Raw genomic sequence first — 23372 nt, forward strand, 5'->3', positions numbered from 1 at the left:
AAGATGGATTAAAGACTTGAATGTTAGACCTAAACCCTTAAAAACCCTAGAAGAAAACCTAGGCAATACCATTCAGGACATAGGCATGGGCAAGGACTTCATGACTAAAACACCAAAAGCAATGGCAACAAAAGCCAAAATAGACAAATGGGATCTAATTAAACTAAAGGGCTTCTGCAAGGCAAAAGAAACTACCATCAGAGTGAACAGGCAACCTAAAAAATGGGAGAAAATTCTTGCAATCTCCCCGTCTGAAAAAGGGCTAATAACCAGAATCTACAAAGAATTCAATCAAATTACAAGAAAAAAACAAACAACCCCATCAAAAAGTGGGCAAAGGATATGAACAGATACTTCTCAAAAGAAGGCATTTATGCAGCCAATAGACACATGAAAAAATGCTCATCGTCACTGCTCATCAGAGAAATGCAAATCAAAACCACAATGAGATACCATCTCATGCCAGTTAGAATGGAGATCATTAAAAAGTCAGGAAACAACACATGCTGGAGAAAATGTGGAGAAATAGGAATGCTTTAACACTGTTGGTGGGAGTGTAAACTAGTTCAACCATTGTGGAAGACAGTGTGGTGATTCCTCAGGGATCTAGAACTAGAAATACCATTTTACCCAGTGACCCCATTACTGGGTATATACCCAAAGGATTATAAATCATGCTACTATAAAGACACATGCACACGTATGTTTACTGGGGCACTATTCACAATAGCAAAGACTTGGAACCAACCCAAATGTCCATCAATGACAGACTGGATTAAGCAAATGTGGCACATATACACCATGGAATGCTATGCAGCCATAAAAAAGGATAAGTTCATGTCCTTTGCAGAGACATGGATGAAGCTGGAAACCATAATTATCAGCAAACTATCACAAAGACAGAAAACCAAACACCACATGTTCTCACTCTTAGGTGGGAACTGAACAATGAGAACACTTGGACACAGGGCAGGGAACATCACACACGGGGGCCTTTCGGGGGTGGGGCCCTGGCGGAGGGATAGCATTAGGAGAAATACCTAATGTAAATGACGAGTTGATGGGTGCAGCAAACCAACATGGCACATGTATACCTATGTAACAAACCTGCACGTTTTGCACAGGTACCCTAGATCTTAAAGAATTAAAAAAAAAAAAGAAAAGAAGAAGAAAAAGATAACAATGAAAAGATACCGTAAGAAGGGGTATAATACTAGTGAAGGACGTCATTTGTTTCTAAAGCTAGGGAGAAAAGATCACAGCAGACAGCTAAAGTACACAATACTCCAAGTGAGTATTCAAGCATTTATAAAAAAAAAAAAAGTAGGTTCAATAACACAGATGTAAAATTGCTCTTCCAAGGCTTTTCACTATTTGATGAGTCAAACAGTCATCACATCAAAATCTATTTTTAATTTACAAATCAAAAAGTGGTTGGCCTTTAAATTATAAATTGTACTTCCTTCTCTGGCTTCACCACTGTTTTATGATAAAAGCAAGAGAAGGAAAACCATATTAGAAAACAGAATGAAGGTTAAACCAGAGTTCATATAATTTACATATATAGAAGTTCTTTTTACTTCAGCACATTTAATTTATTAACTTTCATCCACACTGGCATGGTAAGATTCCATAAAAATAGCAGTCCAACTCTACCACTAAATAGATTATTAGTGGTTATGAGCTGTGATCTTACGTCTTGTATGTCATTCTGTTTATTTCTATGGCCTGATTCTTGTATTCATGTATAAAGTTGAAGATTTTTTCTTAATCAACATTATTAATAGGACATAACATCATAAACCCTGTCAAGTCAAATAGGTGTAAAATAATGGGTCTTCAAAAATGCTGGTGAAAAGAGAGAAGTAATTAAGTAATTATGATGGATAGAAAGGTAGAAGTTTTTTTAAGTATTGAGGAAATATTAAACGGATTTTGCAATGTATTTAATTAAAAAGTAAGAATGGTTTTGAAAGAAGATGACAACATGTGAATTAGCCAAATGTGAAAAGTGCTATGTAATTGTAAATCACAAGAAATGGAAAAGTGATTTGTATAACGGGAACGCTCTTGCTGGCTAAGGGTTCGTGACCTCTGCATACTCGTTAACTGAGGATAAGGGTTTGTTAGAGAATATAAGAGTTAAGAAGGTGTCTTAGTCTGTTCTCACACTGCCAATAAAGACATACCCGAATCTGGGTAATTTATAAACCCGAATCTGGGTTTAATTCACAGTTCCACATGGCTAGGGAGGCTCCACAATTATGGTGGAAGGTGAAAGAGGAGTAAAGTCACATCTTTTATACTGCAGCATGCAAGAGAGCATGTGCAGGGGAACTCCCATTTATAAAACCATCAGATCTCGTGAGACTTACTGACTATCATGAGAACAGCATGGGAGAGACCCACCCTCATGATTCAACTATCCCCCACTGGGTCACCCCTCCCATCCCATGTGGGAATTATGGTAGCTACAATTCAAGATGAGATTTGGGTGGGGACACAGCCAAACCATATCAGAAGGGTTATGGTGCAGATCAAGTGTTTATCTGAATCCATGGTGAATTCCATAGATTTAAGGTGCATCTAGATTTCTACAACATCAAAGTGAGGACCAAAGAACCAATGGTGTACCATAACTGCTAAGATTTTTACCCATGACTTACTTGTGGAAATCATAAAGGATGCTGTTTGTTACCTTTTATAATATATTTTCTGTGGACATCAACTAGTCTGTTTGGAAAAGAATTTATACACATGCATATACATATATGACATATATGTTCTATACATGTATATATATAAGAGGAAATAGTTATGGCTAGTCTTGAGGTTTTGGAGAATGAGTTCACATTTCTATTTGTTGAAAACATATTCAAGGACTAAAAATGTAAGCCTCTTTCAGTCATTTGGACTCTCAAATTAATTAATTTATGAAGAGCCGTTTAGAGCTCATCCTGTTTTAGGCCGAGCGCGATGGCTCACGCCTATAATCCCAGCATTTTGGGAGGCAGAGGCGGACGGATCACCTGAGGTCAGGAGATTGAGACCATCCTGGCTAACACAGTGAAACCGTGTCTTTACTAAAAATACAAAAAATTAGCCTGGCATGGTGGCGGGTGCCTGTAGTCCCAGCTACTCCGGAGGCTGAGGCAGGAGAATGGCGTGAACCTGGGAGGTGAACCTTGCAGTGAGTCGAGATCGCGCCACTGCACTCCAGTCTGGGCAACAGAGCGAGACTCCTCCTCAAAATAAAAACAAAAACAAATACAAAAACAAAAACAAAACAACAAAAGAACTCATCCTGTTTCAAAAGAAAAATTTCTGTTTATTGTTTCCCAAATGTCTATGTCTTGTTTCTCCAATTATATCGCTAAAGTTCTTCACTGGCAATGACTCTCTTTCTAACTATATCTAGTCTAAATAAACACCTATTGAATGAATGAAGAGTTCAAACTAAAAAATTAGGCCATTATAAATTAGCATGAACTATGAACCCCTATATCAACATTTCTGTATAGGACTCATGTTATTCCTTAAATAAATCCTTAAATTCTCTATTCATGTTTTTCCTTAAAAACAGACTACAGGCCAGGCACGGTGGCTCACGCCTGTAATCCCAGGACTTTGGGAGGCTGAGGCGGGCGGATCACGAGGTCAAGAGATGGAAAACATCTTGGCCAAAATGGTGAAACCCCTTCTGTACTAAAAATACAAAAATTAGCTGGGCATGGTGATGAGCGCCTGTAGTCCCAGCTACTCGGGAGGCTGAGGCAAGAGAATTGCTTGAATCCGGGAGGCGGAGGTTGCAGTGAGCCGAGATCGTGCCATTGCACTGCACCCTGGGCAACAGAGCCAGATTCCGTCTGAAGAGACTACAGAGATAAGCCATTGGTGGGAGTCTATATGCAAGTAAAACTAAATCATAATTAATTGGGAGAATTTTTTGATGATTCCACTTTTATTTTTTAACAATTCAGTTTCCATTTCCTTCATCTCTAATATATTTTGAAAAGTGTATGTTTTGCTGTTATTCTTTTTTTTTTTTTTGAGACGGAGTCTCACTCTGTCACCCAAGCTGGAGTGCAGTGGCATGCTCTCGGCTCACTGCAAGCTCTGCCTCCTGGGTTCATGCCATTCTCCCGCCTCAGCCTCCTGACTAGCTGGGAGTACAGATGCCCGCCACCATGCCCGGCTAATTTTTTGTATTTTAATAGAGATGGGGTTTCACCGTGTTAGCCAGGATGGTCTCAAACTCCTGGCCTCATGATCCACCTGCCTCGGCCTCCCAGTGTTGGATTACAGGCGTGAGCCACTGCGCCTGGCTGTTTTGCTGTTATTCTTAAAGACATAATGAAAAACAGCAACACATTTCTCAAACTGTTGTTAAAAATTAGAACTTTATTGATTTATATTAGTCTGAGAATGTACACAAAGAATATCATAGTTCATGTAACAAGAGCCTCCATTTCCGAGAGAAAACACGAATAGGGATACATATAAGCACATGCCATTTAAATGTATCAAACTGTTGACTGATAATAAAATACCATTTCAGAACTATGTTTCAAACTCATAGGAAACAATTAACAATAACCTTTAGAACAGAATCTTTAAAGTTTAGCTTTTAAGCAAGTACTATTATAACAAAAGCTTTTTGGGGGGCTGCATTTCAAAGCTCATCCATGCATCCTAGGTAACAATTTGGGGTCACTAATGTTAATATTAACATATGTATCAGATGCATGTCTAGAAAACACACACACACACATTCTTTCATTCTCATTCTCTCTCTCCCTCCCTCCTGACCCTCCCATCTTTCTCTCTCTCCCCATCCCCATATATAGACATATAGTCATATGGAGAAAGAGTACATGGAAAATAGCGGACACTAAAAACAAGCTGTGTAATCTTATAAAAGACATAAAAACCATTGAACACTTACTTCATCAGCCACCATACACCTGGAAAAAATAAAAAAAAATTAATTATCAAAGTGAACATTTTCCTTTTTTTTTTTTTTTTTTGAGACAGAGTCTTGCTCTGTCACCAGGCTGAAGTGCAGTGGTGCGATCTCAGCTCACTGCAACCTCTGTCTCCCAGGTTCAAGTGATTCTCCTGCCTCAGCCTCCTGAGCAGATGGAACTACAGGTGCGTGTCACCACGCCCATCTAATTTTTGTATTTTTAGTAGAGAAGGGGTTTCACCATGTTGCTTAGGATGGTATCGATCTCTTGACCTCGTGATCCACTCGCCTCAGCCTCCCAAAGTGCTGGGATTACAGGTGTGAGCAACCGTGTCCAGGCAAAGTGAACCATTTTTAAAGTTCTGATTAAGTAGCTTGTCACAAAATAGTTTATAAATACTAAAGTAGTAAGCCAGAGAGAGGTGTTTATAAGTATGAGAACATGGGCCAGTGCTGATTTTATATGACTCTCCAGTTGCCAAAGGCATATGGCTACGTGGGAGTGTTAGAGCTTCAGATGTGCTGTTTCCACAGCCCACCCATGAAGATAGCTACAATGACCCTTCAAAAACGTGAGCAAAGTGGTAAGTGATTGTACCAATGACCACCCTCCTCATCCTTAAACCTTAAGATTGGTATTCCCTATAAAGAGAAGAATGCTGCATTAAAATATAAGAAAATAAGTGTGAATTACATATTAGCATAAGTTGAATACATAACTATATATGCTAAGCCTACCTTTAAGCTGAGTTTTTATTTCTTTCTTTTTTTTTTCTTTTCTGAGATGGAGTCTCGCTCTGTTGCCCAGGCTGGAGTGCAGTGGTGCGATCTCCGCTCCCTGCAAGCTCTGCCTCCCAGGTTCACGCTATTCTCCTGCCTCAGCCTCCCGAGTAGCTGGGACTACAAGCACCCACCACCACACCAGGCTAATTTTTTGTATTTTTCATAGAGACGGGGTTTCACCGTGTTAGCCAGGATGGTCTCGATCTCCTGACCTCGTGATCCACCCACCTCGGCCTCCCAAAGTGTTGGGATTACAGGCGTGAGCCACCGCACCCGGCCGCTGAGTTTTTATTTCTATTACTTTGCTAAACTTTCTTTTCTCAGTTCTTTCTTATTAACCTGTATAAATAAATTCTATACAATGATAATTGAGGATGGGGGCATAAACTCAAGTATTAAGTAGCAGAAAAACAAAGGGCAAAGGGAAAGAATAGCAGGCATGGTCAGGATCATCGGGTGTTCCTTTGAGACAGCAAATATATGATAAGCGGTAAAACCAATCCCTTAAGTAAGGATATTTCCAGACAACCTAAAAAAAGTGCTGGAATATTATAAAAATTGGCAAGAGGCCAGGTACAGTGGCTCATGCCTGTTATCCCAGTGGCTCAGGAGGGTGAGGTAGGAGGATAGATTGAGGCCAGGAATTGGAAGCCACACTGAGCTATGATTGTCCCACTGTACTCCAGCCTGGACAACAGAGGGAGACCCTATCTCTAAAACAAAACAAAACAAAATGAAAATACAAAAAAAAAAAAAAAAAAAAAGGGCAGGAAAAAGCTACTTTTTCTATTTTATTGTTCCTTTATTAACAGTTCTCTTGATATCATATAATCTTATAAGATTTATTTCTATATATAAAATACAAATAATGGCCAGGCACGGTGGCTAACGCCTGTAATCCCAGCACTTTGGGAAGCCAAGGCGACTGGATCACCTGAGGTCAGGAGTACGAGACCAGCCTGGCCAACATGGTGAAACCCTGTCTGTACTAAAAGTAAAAAATTAGCCAGGTGTGATGGCGCGCCCCTGTAGTCCCAGGTACTTGGGAGGCTGAGGCAGGAGAAACACTTGAACCCGGGAGGCAGAGGTTGCAGTGAGCCAAGATCATGCCACTGCACTCCAGCTTGGGCAACAGAGTGAGACTCTGTCTCAAAAACAACAACAACAACAACAACAAATTAAGCATTTGGAGTAAATAAATTACCAATGAATTCATTACAGTTAAATGAAAATGAAATTTCACTGTTCAAAAAGATGTCAGCTTACCGAATAAATATGTTTTTTGGGTTTTTTTTTCTGAGACAGTCTCCCTTTGTCACTCAGGATAGAGGGCAGTGGCATGATCACGGCTCACTGCAGCCTTGACCTCTAATGATCCTACCACCTCAGCCTCCAAAGTAGCTGGGACTACAGGTGTATGCCACCACACCCAGCTATTTTTTTTATTTGTAGAGACAGGGTTTCACTATGTTGTTCAGGTTGGTCTAGAACTCCTGGACTCATGTGATCCACCCACCTAGGCCTGCCAAACTGCTGGGATTATAAGCGTGAGCCACTGCACCCGGCCCCAATAAATATCTTTACAAAAAATAAAATTCAAATACTTTAATTGAAACTTAAAACATATATAAGAGTAAAAAATTTATTACATTCTTTGTAAACAAGCCAATGGATTAGAAAACTAAAAAGCAATACTTTGAAAAACATGATTTTTTTTTTCCAGGAAGATTCATGTATAGATTTCAAAGCAAAACGAGAACATGAACTTTTTTTTTAAAGATGATCATTACTGACAGCTAAATAAATAGACTGGAAGATGCAGTATGTGGATTCTCTCAAAGCACAGAACAGAAAGCAAAATAAATGGAAATACTGAAGGAACAGAAAGACCTGAAGATAGTCCCAGAAGACCTATTTTACGAAAAATAGGTGTTCAAAAAGAGAAAAAGCGCCAGATGGAGGAAAGGCAACAATTAAGTAACTAATAAAGGGAAATTTCTCTGGGCTGGCTTTTGGTGGATAAGTGAAAAGGGAAACCAAGTTTCAGGATGGATTAAAGAGAAAAGACAAATATCTATTATATCCTTGTAAAATTCATTAATTTTACAAATAAAGAAAAAATCTTATTAGTGTCCAGAAAGAAAGAACAATTATCCATAAAGAGAAAACTAGAACTGGTACTGGTCTAATCATCAACTCTAGAAGCTAGAATAAAATGCAACAGGATCTAAACTAACTGAAACGAAAAGCAGCAGAAGTTATGAACCTTTTTTTTTTTAGATGGAGTCTCACTCTGTTTTCCTGGCTGGAGTACAATGGTGCGATCTCGGCTCACTGCAACCTCCGCCTTCCGGGCTCAAGCGATTCTCCTGCCTCAGCCTCTCAAGTAGCTGGGTAAACAGGCGCCCACCACCATGCCCAGCTAATTTTTTTTTTTTTTTTTTTTAAGTAGAGACAGGGTTTCACTATGGTGGCCAGGCTGGTCTCAAACTCCTGATCTCATGATCTGCCTGCCTTGGCCTCCCACAGTGCTGGGATTACAGGCGTGAGCCACCATGCCCAGCTTAGAAGTTATGAATCTTATACTCAGCTGAGATACCCCCGATTTGTTACGGGATGGGAAAAAGATATTTAAGGCTATTCAAGATTACCAAAATTACACCACTAAAGCAAACCATTTCAGTAAAAATACTTGAGAAAATAACCAAACAATAAAAACACCTTAACATAGATTCAAGATAGGAAAAAAGGAAAAGGGAATCTGGTAAGCAATGAAGCTTGATATGTGATAATTTAATGGACCATATATACTCTAAATAAAGACTAGAAACAGAAGGGACATAATCCAAAAATCTGAATATTCAAAACTGAAGGGAGGTAAGGAGATGGGAAGCTGAAATTATTCTAAAGCAAAATAGATGATATTTCAGTCAAGAGACTAGATGTGATCACCTAGGAAGGAAGAGTATAGAGACAAGGGAGGAGGAAAAGAGGAGCTGTTAAATGGGTGTAGAGTTTCAGATTTACTAGATGAAAAAGTTGTTACCTATACCTTACATAATAAGATATCGTTAACACTACTACACTGTAAAATTAAAATGGTTAAGGTAGTAAATTTTACATTGTGTTTTTTTACCACAAGGGAAAAAAAGCCTTGGAGCACTACAACAATGAGAAGTCAAGAGAGGGGAAGAATCCAGCAAAAGAGAATGAGAAGGAATGTCCATTTATGTAAAAGATACTAAGCTGGGTGTAGTGGCTTATGTCCATAATCCCGAAGTGCTTTGGGAGGCTGAGGCAGGACTGCTTGAATGCAGGACTTTGAGATCAGCCTGCACAACATAGCAAGACCTTGTCTCTACAAAAAAAAAAAAAAAAAAAAAAAGTACACTCTTCACAGAAACAGAAAAAACAATTCTAAAACTTATATGGAACCATAAAAGACCCAGAATAGTCAAAGCCATCCTGAGCAAAAACAAAACTGGAGGAATCACATTATCTGACTTCAAATTATACTACAGAGCTATTGTCACCAGCAAGGTACTAGCATAAATACAGACACACAGACCAAAGCAACAGAATAGAGAACCCAGAAACAAATCCATACATCTGCAGTGAACTCATTTTGGATAAAGCTGTCAAAAACATACACTGGGAGAAAGGGCAGTCTCTTCAATAAATGGTGCTGGGAAAACTGGATATCTGCATTCAGAAGAATTAAACCATCTCTCACCATAAACAAAAATCAAATCAAAATGGATTAAAGACTTAAATCTAAGACCTCAAATCATGAAACTACTACAAGGAAACACTGAGGCGATGCTCCAGGACACAAGAATGGGCAAAGATTTCTTTTTTTTTTAAATTTTTTTTATTTTTGAGACACAGTTTCTCTCTGTCACCCAGGCTGGAGTGCAGTGGTGCAATCTTGGCTCACTACAACCTCTGCCTCCCACGTTCAAGCGATTCTCATGCCTCAGCCTCCTGAGTAGCTATGACTACAGGTGCACACCATGACGCCCGGCTAATTTTTGTATTTCTAGTAGAGACAGGGTTTCACCATTTTGGCCAGGCTGGTCTCAAACTCCTGACCTCAAATGATCCACCTGCCTCGGCCTCCCAAAGTGCTGGGATTACAGGGGTGAACCACGGTGCCTGGCTGGGCAAAGATTTCTTGAGTAACAACCCACAAACACAGGCAACCAAATAAAATGGACAAATGGGATCACATCAAGTTAAAAAGCTTCTGCACACAAAAGGAAACAATCCACAAAGTAAAGAGACAACCCACAGAATAGGAGAAAATATTTGCAAACTATTCATCTGACAAGGGATTAATAACCAGAATAAAGAAGAAGCTCAAACAACTCTTCAGGAAAAAAATCTAATAATCCAATTTTTTAAATGGACAAAAGATCTGAATAGATATTTTTCAAAGAAGACATACAAAGGGCAAACAGTTATATGAAAATGTGCTCGACATCATTGATCATCAGAGAAATGCAAATCAAAACTATAATGAGATATCATCTCACCCCAGTTAAAATGAAAGACAAGCAACAACAAATGCTGACAAGGATATGGAGAAAAGGGAACACTTGTACACTGCTGGTGGGAATGTAAATTAGTATCGCCACTATGGGGAACAATTTGGAGGTTCCTCACAAAAACTAAAAATAGAGCTTCCATCTGATCCAGCAATCCTACTGCTAGGTATATACCCAAAGGAAAGGAAATTAGTGTATCAAAGAGATATCTGCACTCCCATGTTTATTGAAGCACTATTCACAATAGCCAAGATTTGGAAACAACCTACATGTCCATCAACAGATGAAGAGATAAAGAAAATGTGGTACATATACACAATGGAGTACTATTCAGCCATAAAAAAGAATGAGATCCTGTCATTTGCAACAACATGGGTGGAACTAGAGGTCATTATGTTAAGTGAAATAAGCCAGGCACAGAAAGACAAACTTTGCACATTCTCACTTATGTGTGGGAATCCAAAATTAAGACAACTGAACTCATGGAGATAGAGAATAGAATGATGGCTATTAGAGGCTGGGAAGGGTAGTGGTGGGGTAGGGGGAAAGTCGGGATGGTTAATGGGTAAATAAAAATAGAATGAATAATATCTAGTATTCGATAGCACAATGGGGTGACTATAGTCAATAATAATTAAATTGTACATTTAAAAATAATTAAAAGAATATAATTGGATTGTTTGTAACATAAAGAATAAATGCTTGAGGTGATACATCTGCTTATTATGCATTGTATGTCTGTATCAAAATAGCTCGTGTACCCCATAAATATATACACTTACTCTGTACCCACAAAAACAAAAAGGAAAAAATTTAAAATAAAATTAAAAAATATTAGCCAGGTGTGTTATCCACGCCTGTAGTCTCAGCTACTAGGGATGCTGAGGCAGGAGGATCCCTTGAGCCCAGGAGGTTGAGTCTGTAGTGAGCTATTATTATCATGCTACTGTGCTCCAGCCTGGGCAACAGAGTGAGACTGCATCTAAACAAACAAACAAACAAAAACAAACAAAACCAAGAGACTGGACAAGGTGGCTCATGACTATAACCCCAGCACTTTGGTAAGCTGAGGTGGGAGGATTACTTTAGTGTACCAATCTGAGACCAGCATGGGCGACATAGCGAGGACTCCTCTCCACTAAAAATAAAAATAAAAAACTAGGCAGGTGTGGTGGTGTGTGCCTCTAGCCCCAGCTACTTGGGAGACTGAGGTAGGAGAACTGCTTGAGCCCAGGAAGTTTAATCTGCAGTGAGGCATGATCGTACCACTGCACTTCAGCCTGGGCAAGAAAGCCAGACCCCGCCTCAAAAAAAAAAAAAAAAAAAAAAGGAAAGGAAAGAAAAACCTTCTATTTTCACTTTAGGATGGGTATATCCTGTTGAAGAAATAAGAAAGATTTCTATTATAGTTAAAGATAGCATTTGAACATGCTCACGTAGCTCCTCTTCTTCTTTAAACTTTTTAACCAGAAATCTTGCTTAATTTCTTCAGCCAAGAACCCATTTCTAATTTAAGTTATTTTAGCAGGAGGGCTACTAAAAGTAACCATTGTTTCCATTGGTAACTGTGAATACATGCTAGGGATACAGTGGGCTTCCAGGCCTGCTTTCTGCTACACTCTGGAAATGTCCTGTTTGCTGCGCTTTCAATAAGCTACGGTATTCTGCTGCTTTTATAGCCCTAGATCAAGAGGAATGCTGAAAGTTACCATGTAACCCTTTCCCTTACCTCTCCTCCCCCAAAACATATACAAGGAGGAGACACATACTTAGGGTCATTGTCTGCATATGCAGCAGAAGTGGCTGTTTCTCCATATCTTGCACATTTATGAACTACATATCTTTGGAGAATTGCAGCAATAAGGATCATGTCCATTTGCTCTCCACGTTTTACATGCCTGTTCTTTTTCTTTTTCTTTTTCTTATTATTTATTTATTTATTTTTTGAGATGGAGTCTCGCTCTGTCACCCAGGCTGGAGTGCAGTGGCATGATCTCCACTCACTGCAAGCTCTGCCTCCCGGGTTCATGCCATTCTCCTGCCTCAGCCTCCCCAGTAGCTGGGACTACAGGTGCCCGCCACCACACCTGGCTAATTTTTTTGTATTTTTAGTAGAGACGGGGTTTCACTGTGTTAGCCAGGATGGTCTTGATCTCCTGACCTCGTGATCTGCCCGCCTCGGCCTCCCAAAGTGCTGGGATTACAGGCATGAGCCACCACACCTGGCCCTACATGCCTGTTCTTAATTTCATCTACTAGCTTCTGACTCTTGACTTCCACTGTTAAAGGTATCAAGCCTCGTGCTGCACATTTCACTGCATCTTTTTGCCCTTACTCTTTTTTTCTACCTCCTTTGGACAAACAAAAACCATTTCTTTTGTCACTTTTTTTTTTTTTTTTTTGAGATGGAGTCTCGCTCTGTTTCCCAGGCTGGAGTGCAGTGGCGCTATCTCGGCTCACTGCAAGCTCCGCCTCCTGGGTTCACACCATTCTCCTGCCTCAGCCTCCGGAGTAGCTGGGACTATAGGCACCCGCCACCACGCCCGGCTAATTTTTTTTGTATTTTTAGTAGAGACGGGGTTTCACTGTGTTAGCCAGGATGGTCTTGATCTCTTGACCTCGTGATCCGCCAGCCCCGACCTCCCAGAGCGCTGGGATTACAGGCGTGAGCCACTGCGCCCAGCATTTTGTCACTTTTTTTACTGATCAGTTCTCCTTGGATTTCTGTGTAAACTGGGTTTTCATATACCTATTCAACCAATTATTTTCCCTAAATGATGACAACCACCTAATCACACTGTGTTCAGTACACTTGTTGAATCTTTGACTTGTCATAGTTGCTTTGGTTGGCTGTTTCACGTCCATAGTGTGACTGTGATGATAGTATGATTTGCAAATGAACTATGCCTAGGTTAGAAGATGATTCTGGAGAAGATATGGGTTTTAAAAGATATTTCATTGATTTACTTGAATGGCTATACATGTACATGGACCAACAGTAAAAAGGCACAATAGAATATACAGTGAAATGTTTCTCTTCACCCTGTCACCTGGTCTCCCAGCTCCCCAAGCCCCTTCCCAGAAGCAACCTCTGGACCTGCTGTCTTATGTATCCTTCTAGAAGTCTATGAATTTATAAGCATATGTGAATTATAGATCAGAAATACAGTGTTTTAAAACTACAACCTCAGATAGTATTAAAGTGTACATTCAATTGGTGGCAACATATTAAGTATGCCATCGACAAAAATTCACAGGTTTTTAAAATATGAACAATGTTATAGGAAATAAGATCACAGGCTAAAGTTTTAGAGTAAGACTGACTAAGCTGCACCCTGGAAGGAACGAGGGTGAACACATATAAACTGGAGGGGTTTTTTTACATTGTCTTTTCATAGGCATGCCACTTATATTCTTAAGAGAGGGCATACAAGGTTAGACAGAAGATTCTCTTTAGACACTTTAACTCACAACATGATGACAAAAATGAAAAATGTTTAGTATTGTTACTAAAAATATTTAGTATTGCTTAGTATTCTATCTTTTTCACTTATAACTGAGTTGTCATTTGAGTGCTGTTTGTAAGGAATGCCAATAACATGCTTTTGAATGAGAAAGATCTTGGTACATGGTCACGGGGAAGGGGCAAAACAAAAGATTCTATCAATTCAAGACTACCATTTCTGTAACTGGTGATCTCTGTCATTGCAGCTCTTTCAGTGTATAAGGCCTAATTTGTTTTTCGAAAAGGTTTTCGTATTTTTCTCAATTCTGAACTTAGGACTTTGAATTTATTCCTATTAAATTACATCCTGGCTGGGCGTGGTGGCCCACACCTGTAATCCCAGCAATTTGGAAGGCCAAGGCAGGCGGATCAAGAGGTCAAGAGTTTGAGACCAGCCTGGCCAACACGGTGAAAACCCATGTCTACTGAGAGTACAAACATTAGCCGAGCGTGGAAGCGGGCGCCTATAATCCCAGCTACTCGGGAGGCTGAGGCAGAAGAATTGCTTGAACCTGAGAGGAAGAAGTTGCCATGAGACGAGATCGCACCACTGCACTCCAGCCTGGGCAACAGAGCAAGACTTCATCTCAAAAATAGTAATAATAAAAATAAATAAATAAATAACATCCTATTGGCATGGACTGTGTGTGTTCACTCTTCTGATAAATCCATATTTTGTTTCTTCGTCTAGTCTTTTTTATTCCTCTAGATGGAGTCTTGCTCTGTTGCCCAGGCTGGAGTACAGTGGCATGATCTTGGCTCACTGCAACCTCCGCCTCCTGGGATCAAGTGATTCTCCTGCCTCAGCCTCCCAAGTAGCTGGAAATATAGGCACACACCATCATGCCCAGTTAGTTTTTTGTATTTTTAGTAGAGATGGGGTTTCACCATGTTGGCCAGGCTGGTCTCTAACTCCTGACCTCATGATCTGCCCACCTCGGCCTCATCTAGTCTTAATAGTAAGGTCTTATGTATCAAACTAAAGTCATAACTTTTGGCACTGCACCAGAAACTTTCTTTAGGTCACTAATTCTTAAAAGGTTGTTCACCAATATATTCTAAGGCAAGGGTTGGCAAATTTTTTTCTAATGGTAAATATTTTAGGCTTTACAGATCATGCATGCAATGTCTGTCACAACTACTCAACTCTGTTCTAATACTGGAAAAGCAGCCAATGACAACAAATAAATAAATGAGCAGGGTTGTGTTCCAAAAAAACTTTATTTATAAACATAATTGGTGGGCCTGGCTTGGCCTACGGACAGTAATTTATGAACTTGTAAGGAACTCAGAATTCTCTTTGTTAACTGTTAAGTCATTTAGATTAAATTCTAAAAAATATTACTCTAAGTATATTCTGGGTCATCTGAGCAACTACTTTAAAATCAGGCCTATGTATATTTAGTGGTCCCTTTTGCATTTAGGATTATATGAGAAATCCCTTCCCATTTACCTATATTAAATACTTCTTATTGCAGAATGATGAGTAAATAGGTTTTTACAATAGTCGGACTTAGGGTAGTGTGGAATTGAGACATCACCAGGCACATAGGGGTGCATGCACGGAGAACATCATACTCATGAGGGAACTGATTTCTTTTAGCTTTTAAAATTTAAACTTTAATTATCAGTAATTATGAGAGCAAATATGAAGCATTTTTCTTTCCCAGATTGCAGACACAGTTAGATACCTACTTGAGAGAGATTTCAATAACACCCCAAAGTTGATGTGATCTTTATGTGATGAAGATGGCTATAGTGCTTCCAAATCATCCCTCAATAAAAACGGCCTTAGAAGTTGTGGTAGAGCTTGCTGTTGCTTTTCCAAAATCCCTTCTCCCCTTCCCCCTCATTAACACACCCTGTGGGTGGGGGGCCTGTGGTGAACTAAACCTCTCCTTTTCCAATCACTTTTTCAACTAGCTATGGTTATATGACAAAATGTGGCCAATGAGGCCTTAGTCAACATCACTCGGTGGTGATTCTGGGAAAGCTTGTTAAAATAGGGTTGACTCAGTTGGCACATGTCATTTTGTCTTCTTCCTTTCTTCCTGCATCACACAATGATGCCAAATCTGGAACTGTAATAGCTGCCTTGTGATCTACTAGGCAGAAAAGGACAAGAAGATTGGAAAGGTGTAGCTCTAAAATCCTGTTAACTGCAGAAGAAAATAGTCCAACATATTTTAGCTATTATTATGTGCAGCTGAACTCAATTCCTCATCATTAAAAAAGGAAGTATAGGATATGAATAAACTTTCAATATTTAAGAGACATGAGGCTATTAGTTTTGGCCATAAAACCTCAATAGCATCAATTTAGAATCTGCCAAATAATACTATCACATTACATTAATACTGTTAACTGAACTATTTTTATTTTGCCTTATTTTTATTTAATTTTGAAAATTTTTCATATTTTGAAAATATTTCCTAAAAGCTATAAGTATATGAAATTTTTTAACCTAGTTTTGGTGTGTACATATTTAATATAATACAAAAATTTTAAGTAAACAATGAGGCTTTTGGAAAATATTTTTCCTTTGAAATGACTTCAGTGATTAATCACATACGAGGACCGACTGCTCTAGAGTTATTCATTCATCTTGATTTGAGGCAATATTTTAATATTTCAATGTAACCTTTATTGCATATACACCTGTTAGTTCATTCTTTCTCTTTTTTTTCTTTTTTCTTTTTTTTTTTTTTTTTGAGACAGAGTCTCCCTCTGTTGCCCAGGCTGGAGTGCAGCGGCACGATCTTGGCTCACTGCAACCTCCGGCTCCCAGGTTCAAGTGATTCTCCTGCCTCAGTCTCCTGAGTAGCTGGGACTACAGGTGCCCACTACCACGTCTGGCTAATTTTTTGTATTTTTAGTAGAGATGGGGATTCACCGCATTAGCCAGGATAGTCTCCATCTCCTGACCTCATGATCCACCCACCTCGGCCTCCTAGTGTGCTGGGATTACAGGCGTTAGCCACTGCACCCAGACTTTTTTGTTTTTTTTAAGACAGTTTCACTCTTGTCACCCACTTTGGAGTGCAATGGTGTGATCTTAGCTCACTGCAACCTCCATCTCCTGGGTTCAAGCAATTCTCCTGCCTCAGCATCCTGAGTAGCTGGAATTACAGGTGTAGGCCACCACGCCCAGCTAATTTTTGTATTTTTACTAGAGATGAGGTTGCACCATGTTGGCCAGACTGGTCTGGAACTCCTGACCTCAGGTGATCTACCCAGCTTAGCCTCCCAAAGTGCTAGGATTACAGGCATGAACCACCGCACCAGGCCAGTCCATTCTTTCTCAATGTAACCTTTATTGCATAATACACAGGTATTAGGCCATTCTTCCACTGCTATAAACAAATGCCTGAGGGAGTGCAGCCAAGATGGCCGAATAGGAAAAGCTCCAGTCTACAGCTCCCAGTGTGGGCGACGTAGAAGACGGATGATTTCTGCATTTCCAACTGAGGTACCAGGCTCATCTCACTGGGGAGTGTTGGAAAGTGGGTGCAGGACAGTGGGTGCAGGGCACCCAGCGGGAGCCAAAGCAGGGCGAGGCATTGCCTCACCCGGCAAGTGCAAACGGTCAGGGAATTCCCTTTCCTAGTCAAAGAAAGGGGTGACAGACGGCACCTGGAAAATCAGGTCCCTCCCACCCTAATACTGGGCTTTTCCAATGGTCTTAGCAAACGGCACACCAGGAGATTATATCCTGCACCTGGCTTGGAGGGTCCTATGCCCACGGAACATCGCTCATTGCTAGCACAGCAGTCTGAGATCAAACTGCAAGGTGGCAGCGAGGCTGGGGGAGGGGCACCCGCCATTGCTGAGGCTTGAGTAGGTAACAAAGCGGCCTGGAAGCTCCAATTGCGGGGAGCCCACTGCAGCTCAAGGAGGCCTGCCTGCCTCTGTAAACTCCACCTGGGGGGGCAGGGCATTGCCAAACAAAAGGCAGCAGAATCCTCTGGAGACTTAAATGTTCTTGTCTGACAGCTTTGAAGAGAGTAGTGGTTATCCCAGCACGCAGCTGGAGATCTAAGAACGGATAGACTGCCTCCTCAAGTGGGCCCCTGACCCCCGAGTAGCCTAACTGGGAGGCACCCCCAAGTAGGGGCAGACTGACACCTCACACGGCCGGGTACTCCTCTGAGACAAAACTTCCAGAGGAAGGATCTGGCAGCAACATTTGCTGTTCACCAATATCCGCTGTTCTGCAACCTCCGCTGCTGATACCCAGGCAAATAGGGCCGGGAGTGGACCTCCAGCAAACACCAACAGACCTGCAGCTGAGGGTCCTGACTGTTAGAAGGAAAACTAACAAACAGAAAGGACATCTACACCAAAACCCCATCTGTATGTCACCATCAACAAAGACCAAAGGCAGATAAAACCACAAAGATGGGGAAAAAACAGAGCAGAAAAACTGAAACTCTAAAAATCAGAGTGCCTCTCCTCCTCCAAAGGAACAGAGCTGCTCATCAGCAACAGAACAAAGCTGGATGGAGAATGACTTTGACGAGCTGAGAGAAGAAGGCTTCAGACGATCAAACTACTCCGAGCTAAAGGAGGAAGTTCAAACCAAAGGCAAAGAAGTTGAAAACTTTGATAAAAAATTAGACGAATAGCTAACTAGAATAACCAATACAGAGAAGTGCTTAAAGGAGCTGATGGAGCTGAAAACCAAGGCTCGAGAACTACGTGAAGAATGCACAAGCCTCAGTAGCCAATTCGATCAAATGGAAGAAAGGGTATCAGCCCTGGAAGATGAAATGAATGAAATGAAGCGAGAAGGGAAGTTTAGAGAAAAAAGAATAAAAAGAAACGAGCAAAGCCTCCAAGAAATGTGGGACTATGTGAAAAGACCAAATCTACGTCTGATTGGTGTACCTGAAAGTGACGGGGAGAATGGAAACAAGTTGGAAAACACTCTGCAGGATATTATCCAGGAGAACTTCCCCAATCTAGCAAGGCAGGCCAACATTCAGATTCAGGAAATACAGAGAACGCCACAAAGATACTCCTCGAGAAGAGCAACTCCAAGACACATAATTGTCAGATTCACCAAAGTTGAAATGAAGGAAAAAATGTTAAGGGCAGCCAGAGAGAAAGGTCGGGTTACCATCAAAGGGAAGCCCATCAGACTAACAGCGGATCTCTCGGCAGAAACCCTACAAGCCAGAAGAGAGTGGGGGCCAATATTCAACATTCTTAAAGAAAAGAATTTTCAACCCAGAATTTCATATCCTGCCAAACTAAGCTTCATAAGTGAAGGAGAAATAAAATACTTTACAGACAAGCAAATTCTGAGAGATTTTGTCACCACCAGGCCTGCCCTAAAAGAGCTCCTGAAGGAAGCGCTAAACATGGAAAGGCACAACCGGTACCAGCCACTGCAAAATCATACCGAAATGTAAAGACCATCAAGACTAGGAAGAGACTGCATCAACTAACGAGCAAAATAACCAGCTAACATCATAATGACAGGATCAGATTCACACATAACAATATTAACTTTAAATGTAAATGGACTAAATGCTCCCATTAAAAGACACAGACTGGCAAATTGGATAAAGAGTCAAGACCCATCAGTGTGCTGTATTCAGGAAACCCATCTCACGTGCACAGACACACATAGGCTCAAAATAAAAGGATGGAGGAAGATCTACCAAGCAAATGGAAAACAAAAAAAGGCAGGGGTTGCAATCCTAGTCTCTGATAAAACAGACTTTAAACCAACAAAGATCAAAAGAGACAAAGAAGGCCATTACATAATGGTAAAGGGATTAATTCAACAAGAAGAGCTAACTATCCAAAATATATATGCACCCAATACAGGAGCACCCAGATTCATAAAGCAAGTCCTGAGTGACCTACAAAGAGACTTAGACTCCCACACATTAATAATGGGAGACTTTAACACCCCACTGTCAACATTAGACAGATCAACGAGACAGAAAGTCAACAAGGATACCCAGGAATTGAACTCAGCTCTGCACCAAGCGGACCTAATAGACATCTACAGAACTCTCCACCCCAAATCAACAGAATATACATTTTTTTCAGCACCACACCACACCTATTCCAAAATTGACCATATACTTGGAAGTAAAGCACTCCTCAACAAATGTAAAAGAACAGAAATTGTAACAAACTGTCTCTCAGATCACAGTGCAATCAAGCTAGAACTCAGGATTAAGAATCTCACTCAAAACTGCACAACTAAGTGGAAACTGAACAACCTGCTCCTGAATGACTACTGGGTACATAACGAAATGAAGGCAGAAATAAAGATGTTCTTTGAAACCAACGAGAACCAAGACACAACATACCAGAATCTCTGGGATGCATTCAAAGCCGTGTGTACATGGAAATTTATAGCACTAAATGCCCACAAGACAAAGAAGGAAAGATCCAAAATTGACACCCTAACATCACAATTAAAAGAACTAGAAAAGCAAGAGCAAACACATTCAAAAGCTAGCAGAAGGCAAGAAATAACTAAAATCCGAGCAGAACTGAAGGAAATAGAGACACAAAAAACCCTTCAAAAAATAAATGAATCCAGGAGCTGGTTTTTTGAAAGGATCAACAAAATTGATAGACTGCTAGCAAGATTAATAAAGAAAAAAAGAGAGAAGAATCAAATAGATGCAATAAAAAATGATAAAGGGGATATCACCACCGATCCCACAGAAATACAAACTACCATCAGAGAATATTACAAACACCTCTACGCAAATAAACTAGAAAATCTAGAAGAAATGGATAAATTCCTCAAAACATACACCCTCCCAAGACTAAATCAGGAAGAAGTTGAATCTCTGAATAGACCAATAACAGGAGCTGAAATTGTGGCAATAATCAATAGCTTACCAACCAAAAAAAGTCCAGGACCAGATGGGTTCACAGCCGAATTCTACCAGAGGTACAAGGAGGAGCTGGTACCATTCCTTCTGAAACTATTCCAATCAATAGAAAAAGAAGGAATCCTCCCTAACTCATTTTATGAGGCCAGCATCATCCTGATACCAAAGCCTGGCAGAGACACAACAAAAAAAGAGAATTTTAGACCAATATCCTTGATGAACATTGATGCAAAAATCCTCAATAAAATACTGGCAAACAGAATCCAGCAGCACATCAAAAAGCTTATCCACCATGATCAAGTGGGCTTCATCCCTGGGATGCAAGGCTGGTTCAATATACGCAAATCAATAAATGTAATCCAGCATATAAACAGAACCAAAGACAAAAACCACATGATTATCTCAATAGATGCAGAAAAGGCCTTTGACAAAATTCAACAACCCTTCATGCTAAAAACTCTCAATAAATTAGGAATTGATGGGACGTATCTCAAAATAATAAGAGCTATTTATGACAAACCCACAGCCAATATCATACTGAATGGGCAAAAACTGGAAGCATTCCCTTTGAAAACTGGCACAAGACAGGGATGCCCTCTCTCACCACTTCTATTCAACATAGTGTTGGAAGTTCTGGCCAGGGCAATTAGGCAGGAGAAGGAAATCAAGGGTATTCAATTAGGAAAAGAGGAAGTCAAATTGTCCCTGGTTGCAGATGACATGATAGTATATCTAGAAAACCCCATTGTCTCAGCCCAAAATCTCCTTAAGCTGATAAGCAACTTCAGCAAAGTCTCAGGATACAAAATCAATGTGCAAAAATCACAAGCATTCTTATACATCAATAACAGACAAACAGAGAGCCAAATCATGAGTGAACTCCCATTCACAATTGCTTCAAAGAGAATAAAATACCTAGGAATCCAACTTACAAGGGATGTGAAAGACCTCTTCAAGGAGAACTACAAACCACTGCTCAAGGAAATAAAAGAGGATACAAACAAATGGAAGAACATTCCATGCTCATGGGTAGGAAGAATCAATATCATGAAAATGGCCATCCTTCCCAAGGTAATTTACAGATTCAATGCCATCCCCATCAAGCTACCAATGACTTTCTTCACAGAATTGGAAAAAACTACTTTAAAGTTCATATGGAACCAAAAAAGAGCCCGCATCACCAAGTCAATCCTAAGCCAAAAGAACAAAGCTGGAGGCATCACACTACCTGACTTCAAACTATACTACAAGGCTACAGTAACCAAAACAGCATGGTACTGCTACCAAAACAGAGATATAGATCAATGGAACAGAACAGAGCCCTCAGAAATAATGCCCCATATCTACAAGTATCTGATCTTTGACAAACCTGACAAAAACAAGAAATGGGGAAAGGATTCCCTATTTAATAAATGGTGCTGGGAAAACTGGCTAGCCATATGGAGAAAGCTGAAACTGGATCCCTTCCTTACACATTATACAAAAATCAATTCAAGATGGATTAAAGACTTACATGTTAGACCTAAAACTATAAAAACCCTAGAAGAAAACCTAGGCAGTACCATTCAGGACATAGGCATGGGCAAGGACTTCATGTCTAAAACACCAAAAGCAATGGCAACAAAAGCCAAAATTGATAAATGGTATCTAATTAAACTAAAGAGCTTCTGCACAGCAAAGGAAACTACCATCAGAGTGAACAGGCAACCTACAAAATGGGAGAAAATTTTCGCAACCTACTCATCTGACAAAGGGCTAATATCCAGAATCTACAATGAACTTGAACAAATTTACAAGAAAAAAACAAACAACCCCATCAAAAAGTGGGCAAAGGACATGAACAGACACTTCTCAAAAGAAGACATTTATGCAGCCAAAAAACACATGAAAAAATGCTCACCATCACTGGCCATCAGAGAAATGCAAATCAAAACCACAATGAGATACCATCTCACACCAGTTAGAATGGCAATCATTAAAAAGTCAGGAAACAACAGGTGCTGGAGAGGATGTGGAGAAATAGGAACACTTTTACACTGTTGGTGGGACTGTAAACTAGTTCAACCCTTGTGGAAGTCAGTGTGGCGATTCCTCAGGGATCTAGAACTAGAAATTCCATTCGACCCAGCCATCCCATTACTGGGTATATACCCAAAGGACTATAAATCATGCTGCTATAAAGACACATGCACACGTATGTTTATTGCCACATTATTCACAATAGCAAAGACTTGGAACCAACCCAAATGTCCAACAATGATAGACTGGATTAAGAAAATGTGGCACATATACACCATGGAATACTATGCAGCCATAAAAAATGATGAGTTCATGTCCTTTGTAGGGACATGGATGAAATTGGAAATCATCATTCTCAGTAAACTATCGCAAGAACAAAAAACCAAACACCACATATTCTCACTCATAGGTGGGAATTGAACAATGAGAACACATGGACACAGGAAGGGGAACATCACACTTCAGGGACTGTTGTGGGGTGGGGGGAGGGGGGAGGGATAGCATTGGGAGATATACCTAATGCTAGATGACGAGTTGGTGGGTGCAGCGCACCAGCATGGCACATGTATACATATGTAACTTACCTGCACATTGCGCACATGTACCATAAAACCTAAAGTATAATAATAATAATAATAATAAAGAAAAAATAAATAAATTAAAAAAAACAAAAAAAAAATAAAATA

At 40.1% G+C, this 23372-nt stretch overlaps 1 protein-coding gene across 13 annotated transcripts in view; it reads right to left on the minus strand.

Moving 5' to 3' along the window:
- ZRANB3 (zinc finger RANBP2-type containing 3) overlaps positions 1-23372 on the minus strand; it is a 328904-nt gene that overhangs the window by 191248 nt on the left and 114284 nt on the right. For 12 of the 13 annotated variants that reach the window (XM_054477865.2, XM_054477866.2, XM_063647415.1 and 9 more), the window contains exon 3: positions 4946-4964. The exons of the other annotated variant lie outside the window; for it this stretch is intronic. In XM_054477865.2, coding sequence (XP_054333840.1) covers positions 4946-4964 — 19 coding nt within the window. The remainder of the gene's footprint in view (positions 1-4945; positions 4965-23372) is intronic. 13 annotated transcript variants of the gene reach the window in all.

The sequence above is a fragment of the Pongo pygmaeus genome, chromosome 11, assembly GCF_028885625.2.
Source record: "Pongo pygmaeus isolate AG05252 chromosome 11, NHGRI_mPonPyg2-v2.0_pri, whole genome shotgun sequence".
In the NCBI taxonomy this organism is placed as follows: domain Eukaryota; kingdom Metazoa; phylum Chordata; class Mammalia; order Primates; family Hominidae; genus Pongo; species Pongo pygmaeus.